Below are 21608 nucleotides of genomic sequence, written 5' to 3' on the forward strand. Positions count from 1 at the left end.
AGGGATTTGAACCTGGGTTTAGCTTCAGAGCCCTTGCTCACAGCCACCAATCTCCTTACAAGTAATGGCTGTACCTCCTGTGGATAAACTCTTTAGGTATGAAAGTGAGTGGGCATGATGGTTTTCTTCCCATCTTCTTGTGTTTCATATCACCAGGGAAACCCCCTCTAAAGGAATGGTTGTCCCGGTTCCTCCTCTGCACTTGGCAAGGATCTAGCTTTCCTTTCTTCTGCATAGCTCTCCTGATGAGGTCTACTTCACCCTCTTCCTGGTTTCCCTACAGAGTCACCTGACTTTTCCTGGTGCAGCTGCAGAATCAAGGGGCTCATTTTCAGTGCTCTAGGGGATCCAAGGCAAGGTGTCTCAGCAAAACCTTGGAGCATCTTTCTGGCCAGAGAAAGCCTCTTGCGAAGTTGTTGCAGAAAGAGCCAGAAGGGACCCTCCCATCTTCCCTCCAACATGCATCTTCATTTTACAGAGGAAGACTAAAGCCCAGAGGTGGTAGATGTGTTGCTTGCAGTCACATAGCAAGTCTCTGGCTAGAACCCTGGTCTCCAGGCCTCTGGCTTTGAGCCTTACACTGTCTTTCTTCTTCAGAATTCTCTTGGCTACTCAATAGCTGAAGACTGGTTACTTCCTGCCTCTGTGCCTCTAGCTCCTTAGCTGGAAAATGCAGGGTTTTCACAATGTGAAGGACTCTAAGACTGGGCTTTGCTTCAGTTGGGCAAATATGAGTTTTTGTTTTTTTTTTAACTGCGTTCATTAGAATGTTTTGAATTATAAGTTATTTTAAAAGTTTTTCAAATTGTCCTAAACAATGCTCATAAATAAGCTTTTCAGATGTGGTTTGGACTGCAGGTTGCAGGCATAGTGTGATCCAGATTCATGACTTCACCAGAGCACCTACTCATAATTTTCCCAGCTCTGACCTCCTCTGCATGTGAATGTCGTCCTCACAGCAGCTTGTTGTGCAGTATCAAGATCTCTGCAGCAGACCCTGGCCTCACACCCATGTACCCCAGCACCAGAGGAAAAGAGGCTTAGCGTGCCCAGGCAACATCTGTGGCTCATGTGGGTTTTCGTGGCTTGGGTTGCATGCTCAGCACCCTTATCCAGTGACTGTAACCAAGGAATGTGACATGCTAATCAGCCAGCTAGGGATGCAGTCATAGTGCCAGGAACTGCTAGCATCTCCACACAGAATCCAGGGCATTAAACAGGGAGTGGACTGGAGAGTAGGGGCGAGGTATTAACTGGCCCCCTTTTCTACCCTGACCTTGACCCTCTGAGTCTGCAGAGCCTGGAGATGAGTAAGGGGTCCTGAGAGTTTGCCAGTCACCTTGCTGCATCCATCTGGGATGAGGATCCAGACGCGGGTTGATGGCTCTGCCTGGCCCTCTCTGGTCTCACTGTATTCTTCTTTTCTTTTCTCCAGACCGAGATTACTGCAGTTTATGTGACAAACAGCCAATCGGGAGGCTGCTTTTCCGGCAGTTCTGCGAAACCAGACCTGGGCTGGAGTCTTACATTCAGTTCCTGGACTCAGTGGTAAGTCCCTGCTCCTGAGTTGGGAGCTTTTGGTCCTCTGTGATCAGCGATGGTTTTCGTCCAAGGGAAAAGATAAAGACCTTGTGACTTAGATGGATGAAGAATAACCTTGTCGCTTAAGAAGCTGCCAGTGCAGACTTTGAGAATGCAGACTTGTCTCCAGGTCACCACCTGCTGTGTTTGTTTCTACACTTGTTTACCATCTGCTTCTTCACTAGAATGCAAGCTCCCTGGGGCCAGGACCCTGGGCTTGCAGTTCACTCCTGCCTGGCATTATGCCTGGCCCATACAGCACTCAGTATTTGTGGGAGGAACATGTGTTGACTATTTCGAAGTGATCTGTCAGCTGCTGGCTGCTCTGTCTGCTGGCATACCCAGACACGACTAACGCCATGGGGTCTTCCTTCAGATGTACTGGTCACTCATTTGTTCAACAGTTACATAGTTACAGACAGTAGTTACAGACAATTACAGACAATAGTTACAGACTACAGTTCAATAGTTACAGAAAAATGCTATATTAGCCATTAAAAAGAATGCAATAATGCCATTTGCAGCAACAGGGATGGACTTAGAGATTATCATGCTAAGTGAAGAAAGTCAGAGAAAGACAAATACCATATAATACCAATTATATGTAGAATCTAAAAAAAAAGATATGAATGAACTTATTTACAAAACAGAAGTATACTCATGGACATAGAAAACAAACTTGGTGGTTATCAAAGGGGAAAGGCGGGGAAGGGATAAATTGGGGATTTGGGATTAATAGATACATACTACTGTATATAGTTTCTTCCCTGGTGGTTCAGTCTGTAAAGAATCCACCTGCAATGCAGGAGATGGGGGCTCGATCCTTGGGTCGGGAAGATCCTCTGAAGAAGGAAATGTTGACCCACTCCAGCATTCTTGCCTGAAAAATCCCATGGACAGAGGAGCCTGGAGGACTACAGTCTATGGGGTCACAAAAGGGTCAGACACAATTTAGTAACTAAATCACCACCAGCATCTTTCCCCAGGTCCCCTGGACTACCAGCCCTGACGAGATCCCTGTTCCAGTGACCAGGGATTAACTGGGAATTTGGGATTATCAGATACATAGTACCCTATATAAAACAGATAAACAACAAAGACCTACTGTGTAGCACATATAACCTATAATTGAAAAGAATCTTAAAAAAAAAATGTATGTGAGTGTATATATAACGAAATCATTTCTCTTCACCGAAACATTGTAAATCACCTATACTTCAATTAAAAAAACAAAACAAAACTAAAAACATGTTGATTGATCTGTGTGAGCTTTTAGAACAGGACATATGAACATGCAGGAGTTCCTTGGCACATGGTCAGGAGGTTAGGGCACCTCACCCTGGGCCTAGGGAGTCTATCCAAGGAAAGTGGACAAGGAGTAGGGAGATGAAGGATGAATCATGGTCAGTTGTGAAAGGAATGGGGTCATCTGGGCCCCCCTTTCCAAGGCAGGGTGTGGAGATGCTGTTGTTACCTAGAGGCCCTAATGCCGTCGTTGGCTGCAGCCATCCTGACCTCTGGCTTGGTTTGGGGGACAGCACAATGGGGCCCAAGTTTGTGTATCTGCTTTAGGGTTTCAGTGTGGATCTCTAGACCCACTGGCCAAACTGTCCACTGAACATCTCACTGACAGTCACATGGGCCCCTCAAAGTCAACACCTAAAACTAACTCAGCACCTTCCCCCAGGTCCCCCATACTACTAGCCCTGACACGTTCCCTGTTCCAGTGACCCCACCATCACCCGCATGTGAAATCTTTGCATTGTCCTGGACCCCTCCCTCTCATCATTCTTTACCAACCAGATCAAGGACCATGTGCCTGGTCCCTTGACCTCTCCCGGCCCAGCTCCCTTCCCTCCACAGCCTGTCCTGGTCTCCATGCCAGTGATTGCAATAGTTCCCAACCTCAACTGAGCAGTAGAAACACCTGGGGAGCCTTAAAAAAATAATCAGTGCCTGAGCTGAAGCCCAGACTCATTAATTTGAATCTCTGGGGATGGGGCCAAGTATTTTCATAACTTTTTATTATGGAAAATTTCAAGCTATAAAAAGTAGAAGTCTACAGAATGGTATAATGAACCCCCATGCACTCTTCACCTGCTTCAATAGTTACAGACTCAAGGCCAATCTTGTTTCACCCACATCCTCCCCACATCCCCCACCCTGTAGCATTTTGCAGCTGATCTCATTTCTGTCATTTCATCCATGAACATGTCAGTATGTGTCACTAAATGATGAGGGCTCTTTAGCCAAAAAAACCACAGTACCATTAGCACAGCTAAAAAGTAATAATTCCTTACTATCATCAAATACTCCTCAGTGTTCAAATTTCTGATTTTCTCATGCTTTTTGCAAATGCATCTCTTCACAGTTTATAACCACATCCAAGGGCGTCCCATGGTCTGAGTGTTGTGTTCTCACCCCCATGTGTCATTTGATAGGTTCCTCTGTATTTCTTGTAAGTTGCTCATTGACTTCAGAAATTTGTCAGATTCAATTTCAATCTGGCAGTGGTTGGGAGCTGACTTCATAAGTGGTTTCATGCTCTTCTGCTAGGGAGCTTATGATATCTGGTGTCTTTTTGAGATGGCAGTAGCCATTGATATTCAATATCCAAATCTATTGATTAATTAAGGGTTGTGACATAGCAACATTCTATCATTCCTTCTTCCTTTGCTCACTGAAAAATACTTCCTTTTCATTACTGTTTGGTTCAGTCAGTTCAGTTTAGTCCCTCAGTTGTGTCTGACTCTTGGCAACCCCATGGACTGCAGCACACCAGGCTTCCCTGTCCATCACCAACTCCCGGAGCTTACTCAAACTCATTCCATCGAGTTGGTGATGTCATCCAACCATCTCATCCTCTGTCGTCCCCTTCTCCTCCTGCCTTCAGTCTTTCCCAGCATCAGGATCTTTTCCAATGAGTTGGTTCTTCAGGTGGCCAAGGTATTGGAGCTTCAGCGTCCGCATCAGTCCTTCCATTGAATATTTGGGACTGATCTCCTTTAGGATAGACTGGTTGGATCTCCTTGCTGTCCAAGGGACTCTCAGAAGTCTTCTATAACACCACAGTTCAAAAGCATCAATCCTTCAGTGCTCAGCTTTCTTTATAGTTCAACTCTCACATCCATACATGACTACTGGAAAAACCATAGCTTTGACTAGATGGACCTTTGTTGGCAAAGTAATGTCTGCTTTTTAATATGCTGTCTAGGTTGGTCATAGCTTTTCTTCCAAGGAGCAAGCGTCTTTTAATTTCATGGCTACAATCACCGTCTGCTATGATTTTGGAGCCCAGAAAAATAAAGTCTCTCACTGTTTCCTCTGTTTTCCCATTTGTTTGCCATGAAATGATGGGACTGGGTGCCATGATCTTAGTTTTCTGAATGTTGAGTTTTAAGCCAATTTTTTCACTCTCCTCTTTTACTTTCATCAAGAGGCTCTTTAGTTCTTCTTTACTTTCTGCCATAAGGGTGGTGTCATCCGCGTATCTGAGGTTATTATATTTCTCCTGGAAATCTTGATTCCAGTTTGTGATTCATCCAGCCTGGCATTTCACGTGATGTACTCTGCATATACATTAAAGAAGCAGGGTGACAATATACAACCTTGACACACTCCTTTCCCAATTTGGAACCAGTCTGTTGTCCCATATCCAGTTCTAACTGTTGCTTCTTGACCTGCATACAGATTTCTCAGGAAACAGGTCAGGTGGTCTGGTATTCCTCTCTCTGCTGTTTGGTTACCTCATGGTAAAGTTCATATAGGGAGTGCTTGATTCTTTTCTTATATTCGTGTGTTTTCAAAGTACCTAATTGGTGTGGCAACCCACTCCAGTATTCTTGCCTGGAGACTCCCATGAACAGAGGAGCCTGGCAGGTTACAGTCCATAGAGTCTCAAAGAGTCGAACACAACTGAAGCGACTTAGCACAGCACAGCACAGCACAGTACTCTGTAAACGTTCAGGGTCGGGAAACGTTGACATCTAGGACAAATTACACATTTTGAGGCTGACTTACTAGACCTTCCACTAACAGGCCCCTGCCTTTCATGCATGGCTTTCCCTGGGTCTTTCTTGAGACCTGCATTCTGGCCCCCAACCTGCTTCTCTGGTGGCTCTGACTTGCCAAGCTGGTTGAAGCCTCTCAGCCCTGCCTCCCTCCCTCTTGCTACCTGAAAGGCCTCCCAGGACCTCTGCCTGGTGAATGCCAGCTCGTCCCTCTGTCCTCTGCTCTCAGAAACCTCCCCTGTCCACCCCCGAGTGCCCTCTGCTGGAGGTGTTGCTTTGACACACATCTGAGCCTCATTAGAGCTCGATGCTGGCAGAATAGTGCATCATGAGCGAGCTGGCTCCTGAGACAGACCATGGTGCCGTGCTGGCACCCCCTCAGCTGCCAGGGAGACTGCGGGCAGGTGTCTGACCCTTTTGTGCCTCATCTTTTTATCTGTAAGGGGACATAGTTGTACCTGACGGTGGCAGATGCGCTGAGGAGGGACCGAATGTGTTTGTACTGCTCAGGGCAGTGTCTGGCATGTCACAGGTGCCATGTATGTAGCGAGTCAGGCTTTATCTGTCTGCCTGCCTCCTCTACTAACTGGATAGCTCTCATCTCTGGATGCTCATAGCACTGCAACTGACAAGTAATTGATGCACAAGACCCACTGGGATCTGATGTCCGTGGCTGGAGTAGAGGGAGCAGGGGCAGAAGGGTCTAGGGGACGTGACAATCGTGCAAGCCCTTGTACCATTAGAGAACTTTGACTTTGATGTGGGGGGTGGGCACTGGAACGTTTTTGAGCAGAACAGTGTCATGGTCTGATTTAGGTTTTTACTTTATTTTTTAATTTTTTGGCCACACCACGCAGCTTATGGGCTCTTAGTTCCCTGGCCAGGGATTGAACCCAGGCCCTTGGAAGTGAGAGCATAGAATCCTAACTGCTGGACTGCCGGGGAATTCCCTGATTTGGGTTTTGAAAGTTTCCCTCTGGCTTCTGTGTTAGGAAGAGGCTACAGTGGGCCAGGGTCAGAGTGGGGAGCGCTGATGGGTGAGAGCTGGTGGTTGACACCCAGTAGGATTGGAGCATGTTCTGAACCAGAGTTAACAGTATTTTCTAATGCCCTGAGGGTGAGAGACAAGAGTTGGGGATGACTTCCAAGTGTTGACCTGAACCAGTGGAAAGATGGAGTGAGGGTAAGGCTGTGGGAGGCTTGTTTGGGGGAAGGTCAGGAGCTTCATCTGGGACACAGCTTCTGATGTCTACCAGACAGCCCAGCAGAGATGTGGGAGGGGTGGTGGGTGTTAAAGTCGAGTTTGTGAGAAAGGCCTGGGCTGGAAATAGCAAACTGGGAGTACCAGCCTATAGCTGGCACTTACAGCCACAGACTAGATGTGCTCACCAAGGAGATGAACGTGGATGGAGGAGCCGAGGACCAAAGTGTGAGCCTGGGACCAAGGCTCCTCCCCGTTTGGAAAAGATGAGGCATCAGCAGCTTTGGGATCTGTCTGGAGAGTTGATGAGGCAGAGCAGGGCAAGGCTAAACCCAGGAGCCAGTGGAATTTTCCAGCCACGTGTCTTGTTAGACTCTTACAGTCAGCTTGAGAAGAAGGGGGAAAAAATCCAATGGATGCCTATTTTCATTCTGGTCGTGCAGACGTTCTGTGTTGCTGGGCCTGTACCAAGAGCTCTCTTTTGGAAAGGAAATGCGAGTCTGGCTCCCTGTGTGGATGCAACACATGCTCTTTACATACGCCTTAATGACACCACCACTCACGAGAGGCTCCTCCATCCCCTCGAATTTGTGTCTGCATCTCTGGGAATTAGCAGAACCTTTCATCGCCCATCCTGACGTCAAATGACCAGCCTTTGGCACACCTCTTTTACGCATGAAGACTTTATTGAGTTTTCCAGGGCTGGCGCAATGCTCATCTGAAATACCTTTTTTTTCCCTTCCATCCTGACTGGAACTCCGAGGAGGGAGAAGGTGGTGGTGTCATTAGGGGAGCACGCCCCTCCAGTGCTCCTGGCTCAGCCAGGGACATCCACACCATTCCCCACCTCTAAGCTGAATTTCTACCGAGTGGAGTTCGATGAAAAATAACCCGTCCTTGTCGGCTCTGACGTCGCCCCCAGGAAAGACTGCTTGCTGCACAGTCCTAACGTCTGAGATTCTCAGGTTGAGCAGAAGACATGGGCTGTTTTAACATGGGGCCTGGGTGATCCAGGTCAGTGGGACTGTTTGTGCGTCATTCATCAGACACAAGAATGATTTGGCCCTTAGTCTTGGTTATTGAGCGGCTTCTGGGAGCCTGAGAAGGACTCCCCCATTGCCCTCCCGCAGAGAAATGGGTTCAGTGACCCAAGTACCCAAGTCAAGGCTTTGAGCAGATTTGGCTTCAAGACCAGTAGGGTCTTGCCATGGACCCCTTAGAGACTGACATACTTCTCTAAATTGTTTTCTCAGAGGCTTGATGGCATCCCATCTCATTTGAAACCTTCTAGTCCCCAAGCTTGGGTGGGACTCAAAGTTTTCAGGTCTCTGCTCTTTGGAGTTAGGGGAGGTTTGGCAGATACTCAACCATATTTGGGCTTCCCGGGTGGTACTAATGGTAAACAACCTGCCTGCCAATGCAGGAGACATAAGAAACGCAGGTTCAGTCCCTGGGTAGGGAAAATCCCCTGGAGGAAGGCATGGCAATCCACTCCAATATTCTTTCCAGGAGAATTCCATGCACAGAGGAGCCTGGAGGGCTACAGTCCATGGGGTCACAAAGAGTCGGACACAACTGAAGCGGCTAAGCATGCATCCACAACCATACTCAACACACATTTATGAGATGTCTTCGCTATATCACACTCTGTTCTAGCAGCTGGAGACTATGGAGTGAGCAGGAGAAGGAAGTTCCTGCCCTTATGGAGCTAGCTTTCCAATTAAACAGAAGATTGAAAAAGCAACAAAGGGCATTTTTTAATGAACTACAAGTTCAAATACCTATCAAGTATTCATTATCTGTTGCTGGGAAGAAATTATCTAAAACTTAACAGCTTGAAATAACAACAAGCATTTATTATCTCATGGTTTCTCTGGGTCAAGGATGTGGGAATGGTTGACCAAGGTGCTACTGGCTCAAGGTCTCTTTAAAGGTTACATCAGGGTGTTGGCTGGGGCTGCAAGTTGTCTGAAGGCTTGATCTGCTTCCAGGCTTGTGCACATGGGTGGCATGTTGGTGCTGGCTGTTGGCTGGAGGCCTCAGTTGTCTTCCATGTGAGCCTCTCCAGGGACTGCTCGAGTGTCCTCATAAGAGGACTGGCTTTCCCTGGAGCGAGCATGGTAGAAGCTGCAGTGTCTTCTCTTTTTCGTCTGTGCTGGGTCTTCGTTCCTGCACAAGGGCCTTCTCCAGCTGTGGCAAGAGGGGGTTACTCTTCATTGCAGTACACAGGCTTCTCATTGTGGAGGCGTCTCTTGTATGGGAGCTCAGGCTCTAGGCATGCAGGCTTCGGCAGTTGCAGCGCATAGGCTCAGTAGGTGCGGCTCACACGCTCTAGAGTGCAGGCCCAGTAGTTAAGGCCCACGGGCATAGTTGTTCTGCAGTATGTGGGATCTTCCTGGACCAGGGATCAAACCCATGTCCCCTATACACTGCAAGCAGGAGTTCTGTAATGTCTTTTGTAAACTGGTCTCAGAGCTTCCATGTTGTCATATGTCTGGTATCTCAGTGGTTATACAGGTTGGCTCTATTCAGTTTGGAAAGAGCCTTCTCAAGAACACAAATAGCAAGAGGCAAAGATGATTAAAGTCTCCATCTTAGAGGCTGGCAACTACAAATATGAGGTTACAACAGATGGAATCTCACATCAGGAAATGCTGGAAGTCATTCCAAAATATTCATTAGCTCAAAACTATGGAAAATCACTTGACATTAATAGGCCATCTTATCCTGAAATTTTGTTGTAAAATGACTTAAATTCCTCACCAGGGGAACTAAGTATTCTGCTTCTCTTATTTTTGAATCATATCCAGTATTTGTTTTTGTCCTTCTATCACTGCTGTGATCTCCCAAAAGAGTGAGGGGGATGGTGGTAGTTATCCTTCAGATAGATGTAGAGACCTGCAGAGCATTTGGTGAAGCTAGATCCTGGGAGCAGGGTCATCTTGAAAATGTACCACTTAAAAGAAAAAACCGTAGTCAAATCTATGGTTTTTCCAGTAGTCATGTATGGATGTGAGAGCTGGACCATAAAGAAGGCTGAGCATTGAAGAATTGATGCTTTCGAACTGTGGTGCTAGAGAAGACTCATGGGAGCCCTTGGACTGCAAGGAGATCAAGCCAGTCAATTCTAAAGGAAATCAATACTGAATATTCATTGGAGGGACTAATGCTGAAGCTGAAGCTCCAATACTTTGGCCACCTGACCCAAAGAGACTACTCATTGGAAAAGACCCTGATGCTGGGAAAGATTGAAGGCAGGAGAAGGGAATGACAGAGGATGAGTTGGTTGGATGGCATCACCAACTCAATGGATGTGAGTTTGAGCCAACTCGGGGAGGTGGTGAAGCACAGGAAAGCCTGGCGTGCTTCTGTCCATGCGACTTAGCAACTGAATAACAACAAACTGGGTTCATCTATTGGACATCTGTGGGATTGTCCTCTCTCCTTGGTGCCCCACTCATACTCCCAAACAACACGGCTGTTCCAGAAGCTGCCCTGTTCTTAGTGATGTCACCTGAAGACCACAGTTGATGGGAACAGCCTGTGAGCCAATGCAGGTCAGTGAGTCCTTTTCCTGGGGTTTATTGACTTGAAATAGAGGAAAACAACAGAATGGGAAAGACTAGAGATCTCTTCAAGAAAATTAGAGATACCAAGGGAACATTTCATGCAAAGATGGGCTCGATAAAGGACAGAAATGGTATGGACCTAACAGAAGCAGAAGATATTAAGAAGAGATGGCAAGAATACACAGAAGAACTGTACAGAAAAGATCTTCACGACCCAGACAATCACGATGGTGTGATCACTCACCTAGAGCCAGACATCCTGGAATGTGAAGTCAAGTGGGCCTTAGAAAGCATCACTACAAGCAAAGCTAGTGGAGGTGATGGAATTCCAGTTGAACTATTTCAAATCCTGAAAGATGATGCTGTGAAAGTGCTGCATTCAATATGCCAGCAAATTTGGAAAACTCAGCAGTGGCCACAGGACTGGAAAAGGTCAGTTTTCATTCCAATCCCAAAGAAAGGCAATGCCAAAGAATGCTCAAACTACTGCACAGTTGCACTCATCTCACATGCTAGTAAAGTAGTGCTCAAAATTCTCCAAGCCAGGCTTCAGCAATACATGAACTGTGAACTTCCAGATGTTCAAGCTGGTTTTAGAAAAGGCAGAGGAACCAGAGACCAAATTGCCAACATCCACGGGATCATGGAAAAAGCAAGAGAGTTCCAGAAAAGCATCTATTTCTGCTTTATTGACTATGCCAAAGCCTTTGACTGGGTGGACCACAATAAACTGTGGAAAATTCTTCAAGAGATGGGAATACCAGACCACCTGATCTGCCTCTTGAGAAATTTGTATGCAGGTCAGGAAGCAACAGTTAGAACTGGACATGGAACAACAGACTGGTACCAAATAGGAAAAGGAGTACGTCAAGGCTGTATATTGTCACCCTGCTTATTTAACTTATATGCAGAGTACATCATGAGACACGCTGGGCTAGAAGAAGCACAAGCTGGAATCAAGATTGCTGGGAGAAATATCAATAACCTCAGATATGCAGATGATACCACCCTTATGGCAGAAAGTGAAGAGGAACTAAAAAGCCTCTTGATGAAGGTGAAAGATGAGAATGAAAAAGTTGGCTTAAAACTCAACATTCAGAAAACGAAGATCATGGCATCTGGTCCCATCACTTCATGGGAAATAGATGGGAAAACAGGGGAAACAGTGTCAGATTTTATTTTTTGGGGCTCCAAAATCACTGCAGATGGTGACTGCAGCCATGAAATTAAAAGATGCTTACTCCTTGGAAGGAAAGTTATGACCAACCTAGATAGCATATTCAACAGCAGAGACATTACTTTGCCAACAAAGGTCCGTCTAGTCAAGGCTATGGTTTTTCCAGTGGTCATGTATGGATGTGAGAGTTGGACTGTGAAGACAGCTGAGCACTGAAAAATTGATGCTTTTGAACTGTGGTGTTGGAGAAGACTCTTGAGAGTCCCTTGGACTGCAAGGAAATCCAACCAGTCCATCCTAAAGACCAGCCCTGGGTGTTCATTGGAAGGAATGATGCTAAAGCTGAATCTCCAGTACTTTGGCCACCTCATGCGAAGAGTTGACTCATTGGAAAAGAGTCTGATGCTGGGAGGGATTGGGGGCAGGAGGAGAAGGGGACGACAGAGGATGAGATGGCTGGATGGCATCACTGACTCGATGGACCTGAGTCTGAGTGAACTCCGGGAGTTGGTGATGGACAGGGAGGCCTGGCGTGCTGTGATTCATGGGGTCACAAAGAGTTGGACACGACTGAGCGACTGAACTGAACTGATTGACTTGAGGGGAATTCCTTCTCTGGTAGAGGAGGCTTAGAATAAAAAACCTGGGCACCATGTTTCCTGCCACTGGAGCAAGTCAGGCAGCACCGAGGGAGAATGAGGCCAACACACACAGAGACACACACACACACACACACAGACACACACACACACAGACACATACACACACAGACACACACGCACATAGACACAGACACACACGCAGACACACATACACACATGCAGACACAGACATACACACACAGACACACACACACAGACACAGAGACATACACAGAGACACACACGCACACACACAGACACACAAAGACACAGACACATACACACACACAGACATATATACACACACAGACACAGACACACACACACATATAGACACATACACACAGACACATACACACACAGACACACAGACACAGACACACACACACAAACAGCCACAAATATACACACAGACACACACACTGTGAGCGTAGGTTCCAGAGGTGCTCACATACCTGGTTCTGTTGCTCTGGGCCAGGCTGCATTTCCATTTTCCCCACAAGTTGGTTGTTCACCCCATCCTCGGAGCTCAGGAACCCAGAGATTCTAGTTGTGCCTGAATCAGACTAGGTTGAGGTTATTTTCACTTAGAATTGAAAGAGTAACAGGGAGAGCCCTTTGCATGATGGCCTTGAGAGCCCTGTGGGGAGTGAGAACAGGGGAAGAATGCTGGGGGCTGGGGGCAGAGGAGGAGCGGTGAAGGGGTGGCAGAGAGCCGCTGAGGGCTGAGCTCCCGGGAGAATGACTGGTGGGCAGGAGGCGAGAGCACAGGCTCTCCGCTGTGGGGCTCAGACACGTCAGCCAACCACCCCCCGCCCCATCCCACCCCACCCCAAGAGAGGGTCAGAACCCTTTCCTCTAACTTTTCTGAGTTCACCTCTGTCAAGATGTGTCGCTCAAGCTTGGTGGCTATGGTGCCGCCCCTCCTTGGGATCCCTCCTATCACCCTCTGTGCCTCACGTGGCCAGGGGTCCTCTCCTCCTTCCCTTCTTTCTCTGAGCCCGCCCCATTGACCCTGGGCCAGGGAACCCCTTCCTGACCCAGGCCTGACAGGGCTCCTCACATGATAGCCAGAGATCTGAGAAGGCTCTGCCTGCCCAGGTGGACACAGGCTGTGAGGCTGACCAGGCCCATCTGACCCTGGGACCCTGGTGCGGGGACACCCCTGTTTGTAGAGCTTCTTCATTCTAGCTGGGCTGATGAAAAGTGGCAGGTGATGCCAGCCTTCTGAAGGATTTTTCAAGCATCATTGAGGGACTTGGCCAGAGATGGATGGCTCGCTCACATGTGAATGAAGTAGGGTTTAATGAAGGGCGGTTGTCGGAGTCCTGGCCTATGTACGCAGATACATCCGAGCCTTCGCTGCCTCCAGCTCTGCAGGGACAGGGGCCCATACGGGAAGGAGTGGGAGAAGGCAGCTGAGGAGCCTGGGCGCCCGGCAGGGAGAGAACTGGCAGGGAGCTCCCCATCCTCACTCTCCTCTGTCCCGAAGCGGGGTGGGCAGATGACTCCAGAGGGGCAGATGGAAACCCCTGGCCCCCAGGGCTGGCACCGGCAAGATGCCAAGGCCGGTGTGGGAGGAGCCGGGTGTTTCTCCAGAGAGGGCCACGGGGAGCAGCCTTGCCAGCTGGGCGCGTCACTTGTCCCTGCCGCGAAGACTCTGGAAAAGCTGACCACATCGGTAATTACAGAAGCCGGAGGTGGCGAGACCTCAAAGCCTCTCTGACTTCATCTTCCTGCCAGGGCAGGAGAAGGGCTCCCGAGAGGAGGGGGATGACATCTCGCGGAGAGGAATTCTGCTCAGACTCCTCTCTGTAAAAATCAGCGCCGGCTTCTGTGAGAACGTGGCAGGGCTCCTTGTACCGGTTTGCAATCTTCATGTTTTTTTAAAAACTCATCTGAGAGAAATGTGTTTAATAGAGGACATATTTTCATTAGCATTTTCTGAGATGGATGATGCAATTAGAGCCCGCCAAGAGAATGAAATATTGGCTTTATAAACTAGGATGTACACAGATGTTTATACCCTCTTGGCAGGCACAGATATATAAATAATTCTTTTCGCCTTGAACTCAATGTTGTATTTTGCGCTTTGTGTTACAGCATCTCCTCCCCAAAGCCCATTCCTGTGTTTGGCATAAATCACCGTGCGGAGAAAAGGCTCATTAAATGCCTCCCTCAGCTGGCACCATGGATGTATCTGGGGAAGAGAAGTGTTCTCCAAGTGGATTGGCAAGGAGCTCTTTGGCGCTCTGGCCATTAGGGCTGAGCCCAGGGCAGGAGAAAGTTTCAAGTGGGCAACACAGCAGGGAGGACCGTGTGTGTCCCCTCTGTTGGGGGCGGGGGGTGGGGACAAGCCCCCCCCTCTTGTTGGAGGGAACTCTTATGGATGGACGTCACAGGTCCTCTTGGCATGTCGTTTACCTCTCTGTTCACTGAAGTCACTGTCTGCCATTTCCAATTGTAAAATTCTAGGCTGTTGGCCCAACCCAACTTCTTTTAATTTATTTATTTTTAATTGGAGGGTATTGCCTTACAATGTTGTGTTGATTTCTGTCGTAGCTCGGCACGCATCAGCCAAGGCATACATGTGTCATCTCCCTCTGGAACCGCCCTCCCGCCTCCCACCCCATCCCGCCTCTCTGAGGTCGTCACAGAGCACTGGCCAACCGAACTTCTTACTTGCTGCTTCTGTTTTCTGGCTACAGCTGATTCCGGCAGCTTTTGCCCACCACCTGGGCAAGGGTGCTCCCGCAGGAGCGGATTCCCGGTGGTCCCCGCCTCCGGCCCGTGTGATCACCCTGAGCGCTGCCCGGCCGGGGTGTTTTTCTCCATAGGTGGCCTCTCAGGACGGTCCCCCAGGAGCCCCTCTCGGGGGTCACAGTGGAGACATGGCCTGTCACTCCAGGTGACTTAATCGGTGCGGAAAGCCCAGCTGGAAGCCTTCTGTTGGTTTTCTGCCTCCCAACACAAATGCTCTTCAGGTGGTGGTGACCTGACATGGACTCTCAAAGAAAGGCCTTTTGATCCCAGGCTGGGGAGGCCTGTCCCGGCGTGCTCCCGGCTGCCTCCCTGTGGAACCCTGGCGCCCAGCTGCCCGGCCGGGCCTCTGCTGGGAGGCAGCTGACCTGAAAGTGTTGTTATTTTTTTTAACGTGGGTTTTAGTACCCAGAGCAATAATATTTTCAGCTGGCTATTGAGGCTGATTAGTGAGCCTCAGACCTCCGTTTGGTTAAATAGAGCCGCCTTCGCAGAGGTATTTTGGGACGGTGCAAATCCAGGGCTCTGCATGGGATTGAGTTACCCCCCAAAAGGTAGGCGGCCATTTGCCTGTGGCCTGGGCCCTGCAAAGCAGTCTGGGTAAATTCCCACAGAGCCAGACCACCAGGCAGGGTTCCTTCCCACAGAGCCAGACCACCAGGCGGGGTTCCCAGGGCAGCTGGATACTGGGAGCGTCTCTCTGCCCCCCATGGAAGATAGGTGGGCAGTTGTGTTCTAGAACCCTCTGCCCCGGAGAGGTGCAGCTCCAGCCCAGGAGGGTCTTCCTGGCTGGACTGGTGAGAAACCAGACTCTAGATGCTGAGAGTCTGCTTTGAACTAGCCCAGGGGTGGGGGTGGGGGTGGGGGTGAGTATTGGGGTCTAACTCTACAGTGAGGTGGCCGGGAAAGGAGTTTCAGACCCTCTGTGCTGATGTCACTTCCTGTCTCTTTGGAAATAGCTGCACTTTTGCATGGAGGCTGACAAATCCTTGGGTGGCAGATTTTGAACCAGTTATAAACAATTTGCAATTAGTTCCCTTGTTGGAATGAGAAAGGCAAGCTCACCAGGCTTTTCATTAAGTCAAGGCAGCCTTTTATCCTCTTGGCAAGTGGGTCAAGTGCCTGTGAAGGAGCCTCACGTGGGGTCAGGGAGAATAAAATGGCCCGTCTTTTGAAGCCTCGCTTCTACAGAGCCTGGATCCCACTGGCATGGTCAGCGATCCGGGTCCTAAATTCCTTGGCGTTGTTGTGAAAGGGGTTCGGGCTTGGAGGTCCATGTCCCAGCCCTGCTGCTTCCCCACCACTGACCTTGGGCAACTCTCCTAAACACCCTGCTCTTTGTATGTGGATGAAGGCGTGTGATTGCAGCCTGCCTTCTGTGTCACTGTGAGCTCAGTCACTTAGTCGTGTTCGACTCTTTGTGACCCTATGGACTGTAGCCCACCAGGCTCCTCTGTCCATGGAATTCTCCAGGCAAGAATACTGGAGTGGATTGCCATTCCCTTCTCCAGGGGATCTTCCTGACCCAGGGATCAAACCCATGTCTCCTGCATCGGCAGGCAGGTTCTTTACCATCGTATCACTACCTGGGCTTAAATACAGTTCATATAAGAATATCTGAAAAATCTCTGTGTGTTCCCTTTGTAAACTGAAAAGCTGTCAAAGTTATAGCATGCATATTATTGTGTTCTCTTACAAGGTGTGGTAATTGCAATGGTGGTAAATAGAGCAGCCGTTAATTGAGTATTTATTATGTGCCCAGATTTGTCTTGTTTTCTCTGCACAATTGCCCTACACGTAAGTGTTTTTCCCAGCTGCACTGTATGGCGGTTGAAGAAACTGTCCAAGGTCATGTAGCATGTAAGGTCTGCGTGACCTCAGGCAGCCAGCCTCTTGAGGGCCTTCCAGTTTGCTGGCTCTAGTTAATTTCCAACAGCTTCCTTTGATTTTCCTAAGCTTGTGGTTCTCCCCACCAGCTGCCTGGATGCCCGACCCCATCACCAAAGGGTCTGACTCTGCGGGTGTGGAGCGGGGTCCAAGCACCAGCGTTGGCTCCCCAGTGACTCTAGTGTGCTGCCGCTGTTCTGAGCACGTGTCCACAGTGGAGCAGAGCCAGCTGGACTGGACACCAGGGCCCCTCCCTTCTCTGGGCCTCACTCCCTGTCCTGCCAAAGAAGGAGTTCCGTCACGTGACCTCCAGGGTGTCTTCTCCAGGGGCCTCTAAGGTTCTACAGTTTTAAGAAGCTCATGAGCAAATCTATTATTGTTCTTTTCCTTCTTCTCTTTTAGGCAGAATATGAAGTTACTCCAGATGAAAAACTGGGAGAAAAAGGGAAGGAAATTATGACCAAGTACCTCACCCCAAAGGTAAGAGGCTGCCCAAACCCCACAGCAGGAGGAGTGGGAGGCCTTATCCAGGAATATGGGCCCCCAGGTCTGTGCCAGGCCAGTGGGGAGCACCCAGCCAGGGATGCCATTGGTCTCCAGATTCAGAATTTTTATCCTCTTCAGAGGTACCCAAGCCTGGCAGGGCCAACGCAGGTGGTCCAGGCCAGAGTAGGCCTGCAGTGGAGAGGCCTGCTTTTTGGGGGCCCAGTCCCCTCCAGGGGCACTCTTGCTGCCCTCTGCTCATGCCCAGGCGTTTGTGGCGGGACAGGTGAAGGCTCAACCGAGGCAGGGGTCAGAGTACCCAAAAGAAAGGGCGTGGCAGGTGTAGGTCTGAGAGGTTGGTGCAACCAGGAAGGGCCCAGGAGTGCTTAGGAGGAGGGCCTGGCTGAAGCTGAGTGGGCAGAGGTAACACTGGCTGAACACAGCAGAGTGCTGAGTATTCCGAAGTGCTCTGGGGTAAGCTGGAGGGCGAGGGGCCACCCTGACCTCCCCTGGGGCGTGGGGCCACACCCATGGCCTGTGCGCATTCATGGTGGCCCTGACGCTGGAGGCAGCGAATCAGGGCTGCCTTAGCCACTCAGGTCTTGACTTCCGGTCAGGAGACAGAGGTAGGACTATGAACAGAAGGAATCCAGTTCACACAGCAGCTCCTCCTATGACAAGTGGGCCACTGAACACCTGCCCTCCCCTGCATCTACTGGTGAAGGCATTCACAAGGGGGTTAAACCCACAGTAGCTCCTTCCGAGTTGACAACCAGGCCTCCTCCCCTCCCTGCACTTATGGATGCTTTTGCACAGTTTTATACATTTTATCCACACGGCTTGGAAGTCCCTTGAGGAGGAGGGTAAGCCCCACCTCATTTTTCTCAGCAGGGGTCCCAGGGGTCCCAGGGGTCCTTGGCAGTTCTGGTCCCACCTCAAGCCTCGCTGCCCCCGGTGATGTTAGGGAGGTCCCAGAGGCCCATGCAGTGATGCGGGCCCCTCGGGCTGCACTGAGCCCTCGCCTGGAGCAGCTGTGCTGGCCTGCGGGCCACGGGCCCAGCCCCACCCCAAGGTTGTCCCCTGTGGCACTTCCTCCTGCTTCTGCTGAGCCAGCACCCCAGTTACTTCCCTCCGCTGTTTCTCTGCTTCTGCTTCCATTGTAATCCTACATGCCCCTTAATGGAATGGCAGGCCACCCCAGGGCCTTTGCACTTTTCAGAAGCAAGAGGATTCATGTTCATCAGCTCTTTCAGATGCTGGACAGGGCTGGCTCTCTGCACAAGGCGTGGCTCTGGGCACACCCGACTGCCTGCTCCATCTGCAGGGACAGACCTGGGGACCCAGCTCACTACACAAACTGCACCCAGATGCTTAGACGGCAGTACAGAGAGTGTCTGCACCCCATCTCACCAGTGACCCCTACCCCACCCCCAGTGACCCCCCGACCCTACCCCCACATCTGCTGGTCTGGCTGGGATCTTTGCTGAAGATGAGGTGGTTCCTTGGCCGGCCTTCTGGCTCCTTCAGCTCATCCTAGGGCTGCTGCAGGGAGTCACTTCCCTCTCTCCCCACTGGCCAGCCTTGACCAGAAGCCTCTGCTCTTGGACCCTGGTCTGGGCCCCCAGACCTCGCTGCCCCTGCTGCGCACTGCCTATGTCTCCTGGAGGGATGGGGCCCAGCCTCCCCCTCAGCTCAGAAGGTTTTACAAGTGCTCAGAGCTTGCCAACATTTTTTCCTTAAGTACTCCTCAATTTTAGAAATTTAAACCACACCATATGGTATGGCCCAGGGGCCTGGGGGAGGTGGTCCAAGTGGTCTGGGGGTTGACTGTTTTCCTATAATAAATTTTGCGCTGCCGGCCAGGTCCTTCCTGCAGTCACTCTCGCAGGAGCCTGTGTTCCTTCTCGGGGCTGCAGATGCCCCAGCAGCTGGGAGAGGAGCCATGTGGCTGAAGCCCCAGCTCTGAGGCCTCCGAATGACCCCCAGGACCCTTGTCCCCAAACCCAGATAATCTTTACCTCACAGTCCTCCTCAAGGTGCAACTCATGTCTCGGCTCCAAGCAGCATTTTCCAAAGGGTAGACGGGGCTTTCCTGGTGGCTCAGTGGTAAAGAATCCTCCTGCCAATGCAGGAGACACATGACTGATTCCTGGGTTGGGAAGATGCCCTGGAGGACGGCATGGCAACCCACTGCAGGATTCTCGTCTGGAGAATCCCATGGGCTGAGGAGCCTGACCGGCTACAATCCATGGGGTCGCAGAGTTGGACATGACTCAGCTACTAAACAACAATGGACACTTATCATTTGAGAGGATCTGTGAAAAAAACCGACTATCACCGACTCATGGACATGAGTTTGAGTAGGGAGGCCTGGCGTGCTGCAGTCCATGGGGTTGCAAAGAGTCAGAAACGATGGAGCAACTGAAATGAACTGTGAAAAAAACACGTCTGTGGAGAGTTACTTGTGGACATGACTTTTCCCCGCATCTCTCCCTTGTAAAGATTTACCCAGTGTGTGAGCACATTAAAGGCTCTTGAGAGGTAAAGAAACCAGCTCAACTGATAACAAAGCATTTCCCAGACTTCCCCTCCCCCCCTCATAATTTCACATCCTGCTGAATACATCTGGGGCTGCAGAACGCCTCCAGGGGTCTTCACGACCTGGCCTCCAGCTTTTGCTCCCAGAGCCCCCAGGCTGGGAGCTCCAGCCGCCACCTCCCAGTCTCATCTTGACATGCCCACCTGGTGGTCACCTTTGTCCGAGCTGTTCCCGGCAAGGCCTCTGACCTGGAAGGCGCTCCGCCAACTCTTTCTCCTTCTGTGTCTGCTCCATCGCACAGAGCCTCCTCTGCCTCTGGTCAGAAGCCGTCGCTCCTACCTGCTGCTCTGTTGTGCTTCTGCAGGGCCCTGGGGTTGGTGCTTCCACAGCCCCAGGGGCTGGGTTCTGAGGAGCCCCCCTTACAGAGGGGGCAACAGCGCATCACCAGATGGGCCGAACGCGGTCTGACAAGAGCAGTGGTGGACAGCGCACAGGGAAGTGAGGAGGGCCGGGGGGGCGCTGTCCTGGGCCAGCCTGGGCGTGCCAGGAAGGCTTCTGAAAGTTGATGCAACTGAACCAAAGTTTCACGTGGTAGCGCACAGGGAAGTGAGGAGGGCCGGGGGGACGCTGTCCTGGGCCAGCCTGGGCGAGCCGGGAAGGCTTCTGAAAGTTGATGCAGCTGAACCAAAGTTTCACGTGGTGATGAGGAAGCCAGGTACAAAGGGAAAGAAAGGAGTGGGGCCTCTCCTGTGCAAAGGTCCCGAGCAGGGGGTGTTTGGCAGAGTCTGGAGATCTTTTTGATTGACACGAATGGGGAATGTGCTCCTAGCGTCTAATATACACGGTTCAGAGATGCAGCTGAACGTCCTCCAATGCACAGGATGGCCCCCCACCTAAGAATTATCTGGGCCCGAAATGTCAGTAGCGTTGAGGGTGAGAGGCCTTCGTGCGTAGAGGGGAATGGACGTTTGAATGAGACAGGAGGGGGCCCAGGAAGCTTCCCCCCATGAGCCTCTCCCCTCTGCCCACTCAGTGTGTTGGCAGGGAGGTCTATCCCCAACCCCTAAGCTGAAAACGTCTATTGGCAGGCTTATTTCTAGTAGGGGGACAGGGACCTTCTGGGAGGCAGGGCTTGAAAAACCATGGTGGGGCGTTTGCACCATCCTAAGGGCAGTGGGGAGCCCCGAAGTCTCTGAAGGCCATGCGCAGCCCAGGTTGGTCTCTCTGGCCCTCGTGTAGCAGAGGAAGGGGAAGAAGAGGACTTAAGGCAGGAGGCCATCCTGGGAACTGCTGCCATACCTGTGGAAATAGACACCAGGCCCTTGGGAAATGTCAGGCAGAAGGAGCTCTCAGGGGATGACAGGTGTGGGAAGTCAGCAGAGGGGGCAAGGGGAGTCTGTGCTTTCCACCTTGAGTCACTGAGTGGGTGTGGGTTCCCCCAGGAAGGGCAGGGTGCTCAGGACGGTGGCCGGGCTATAGCTCTCTGGGCAGAGATGGTGGCATCTGTTCTGTGTGCCCCCTCTACCCCACCCCCACCCCCTACAGCGCTGGACACGTGGCTGTCATTCATTGTAAGTTGGTTTGAATGAGACAGGAGGGGGCCCAGGAAGCTTCCCCCCATGAGCCTCTCCCCTCTGCCCACTCAGATCTCGTTCTGGGAAGCTGACACTGAGCTGGCTCGTGTCCCCCAGAGTCTGACAGGGGGTGTTTGCTGGGAGTCTGGCTGGCACATCCCTGCTCAAAGTCAAAATTCACTCCCG

At 50.6% G+C, this 21608-nt stretch overlaps 1 protein-coding gene across 1 annotated transcript in view; it reads left to right on the top strand.

The window, feature by feature from the left end:
- GRK5 (G protein-coupled receptor kinase 5) overlaps positions 1-21608 on the top strand; it is a 225042-nt gene that overhangs the window by 155852 nt on the left and 47582 nt on the right. Inside the window, exons 3-4 of the mRNA XM_055560168.1 lie at positions 1436-1548; positions 17229-17306. Coding sequence (XP_055416143.1) covers positions 1436-1548; positions 17229-17306 — 191 coding nt within the window. The remainder of the gene's footprint in view (positions 1-1435; positions 1549-17228; positions 17307-21608) is intronic.

The sequence above is a fragment of the Bubalus kerabau genome, chromosome 22 (genome assembly GCF_029407905.1).
Source record: "Bubalus kerabau isolate K-KA32 ecotype Philippines breed swamp buffalo chromosome 22, PCC_UOA_SB_1v2, whole genome shotgun sequence".
NCBI classification, from domain to species: domain Eukaryota; kingdom Metazoa; phylum Chordata; class Mammalia; order Artiodactyla; family Bovidae; genus Bubalus; species Bubalus kerabau.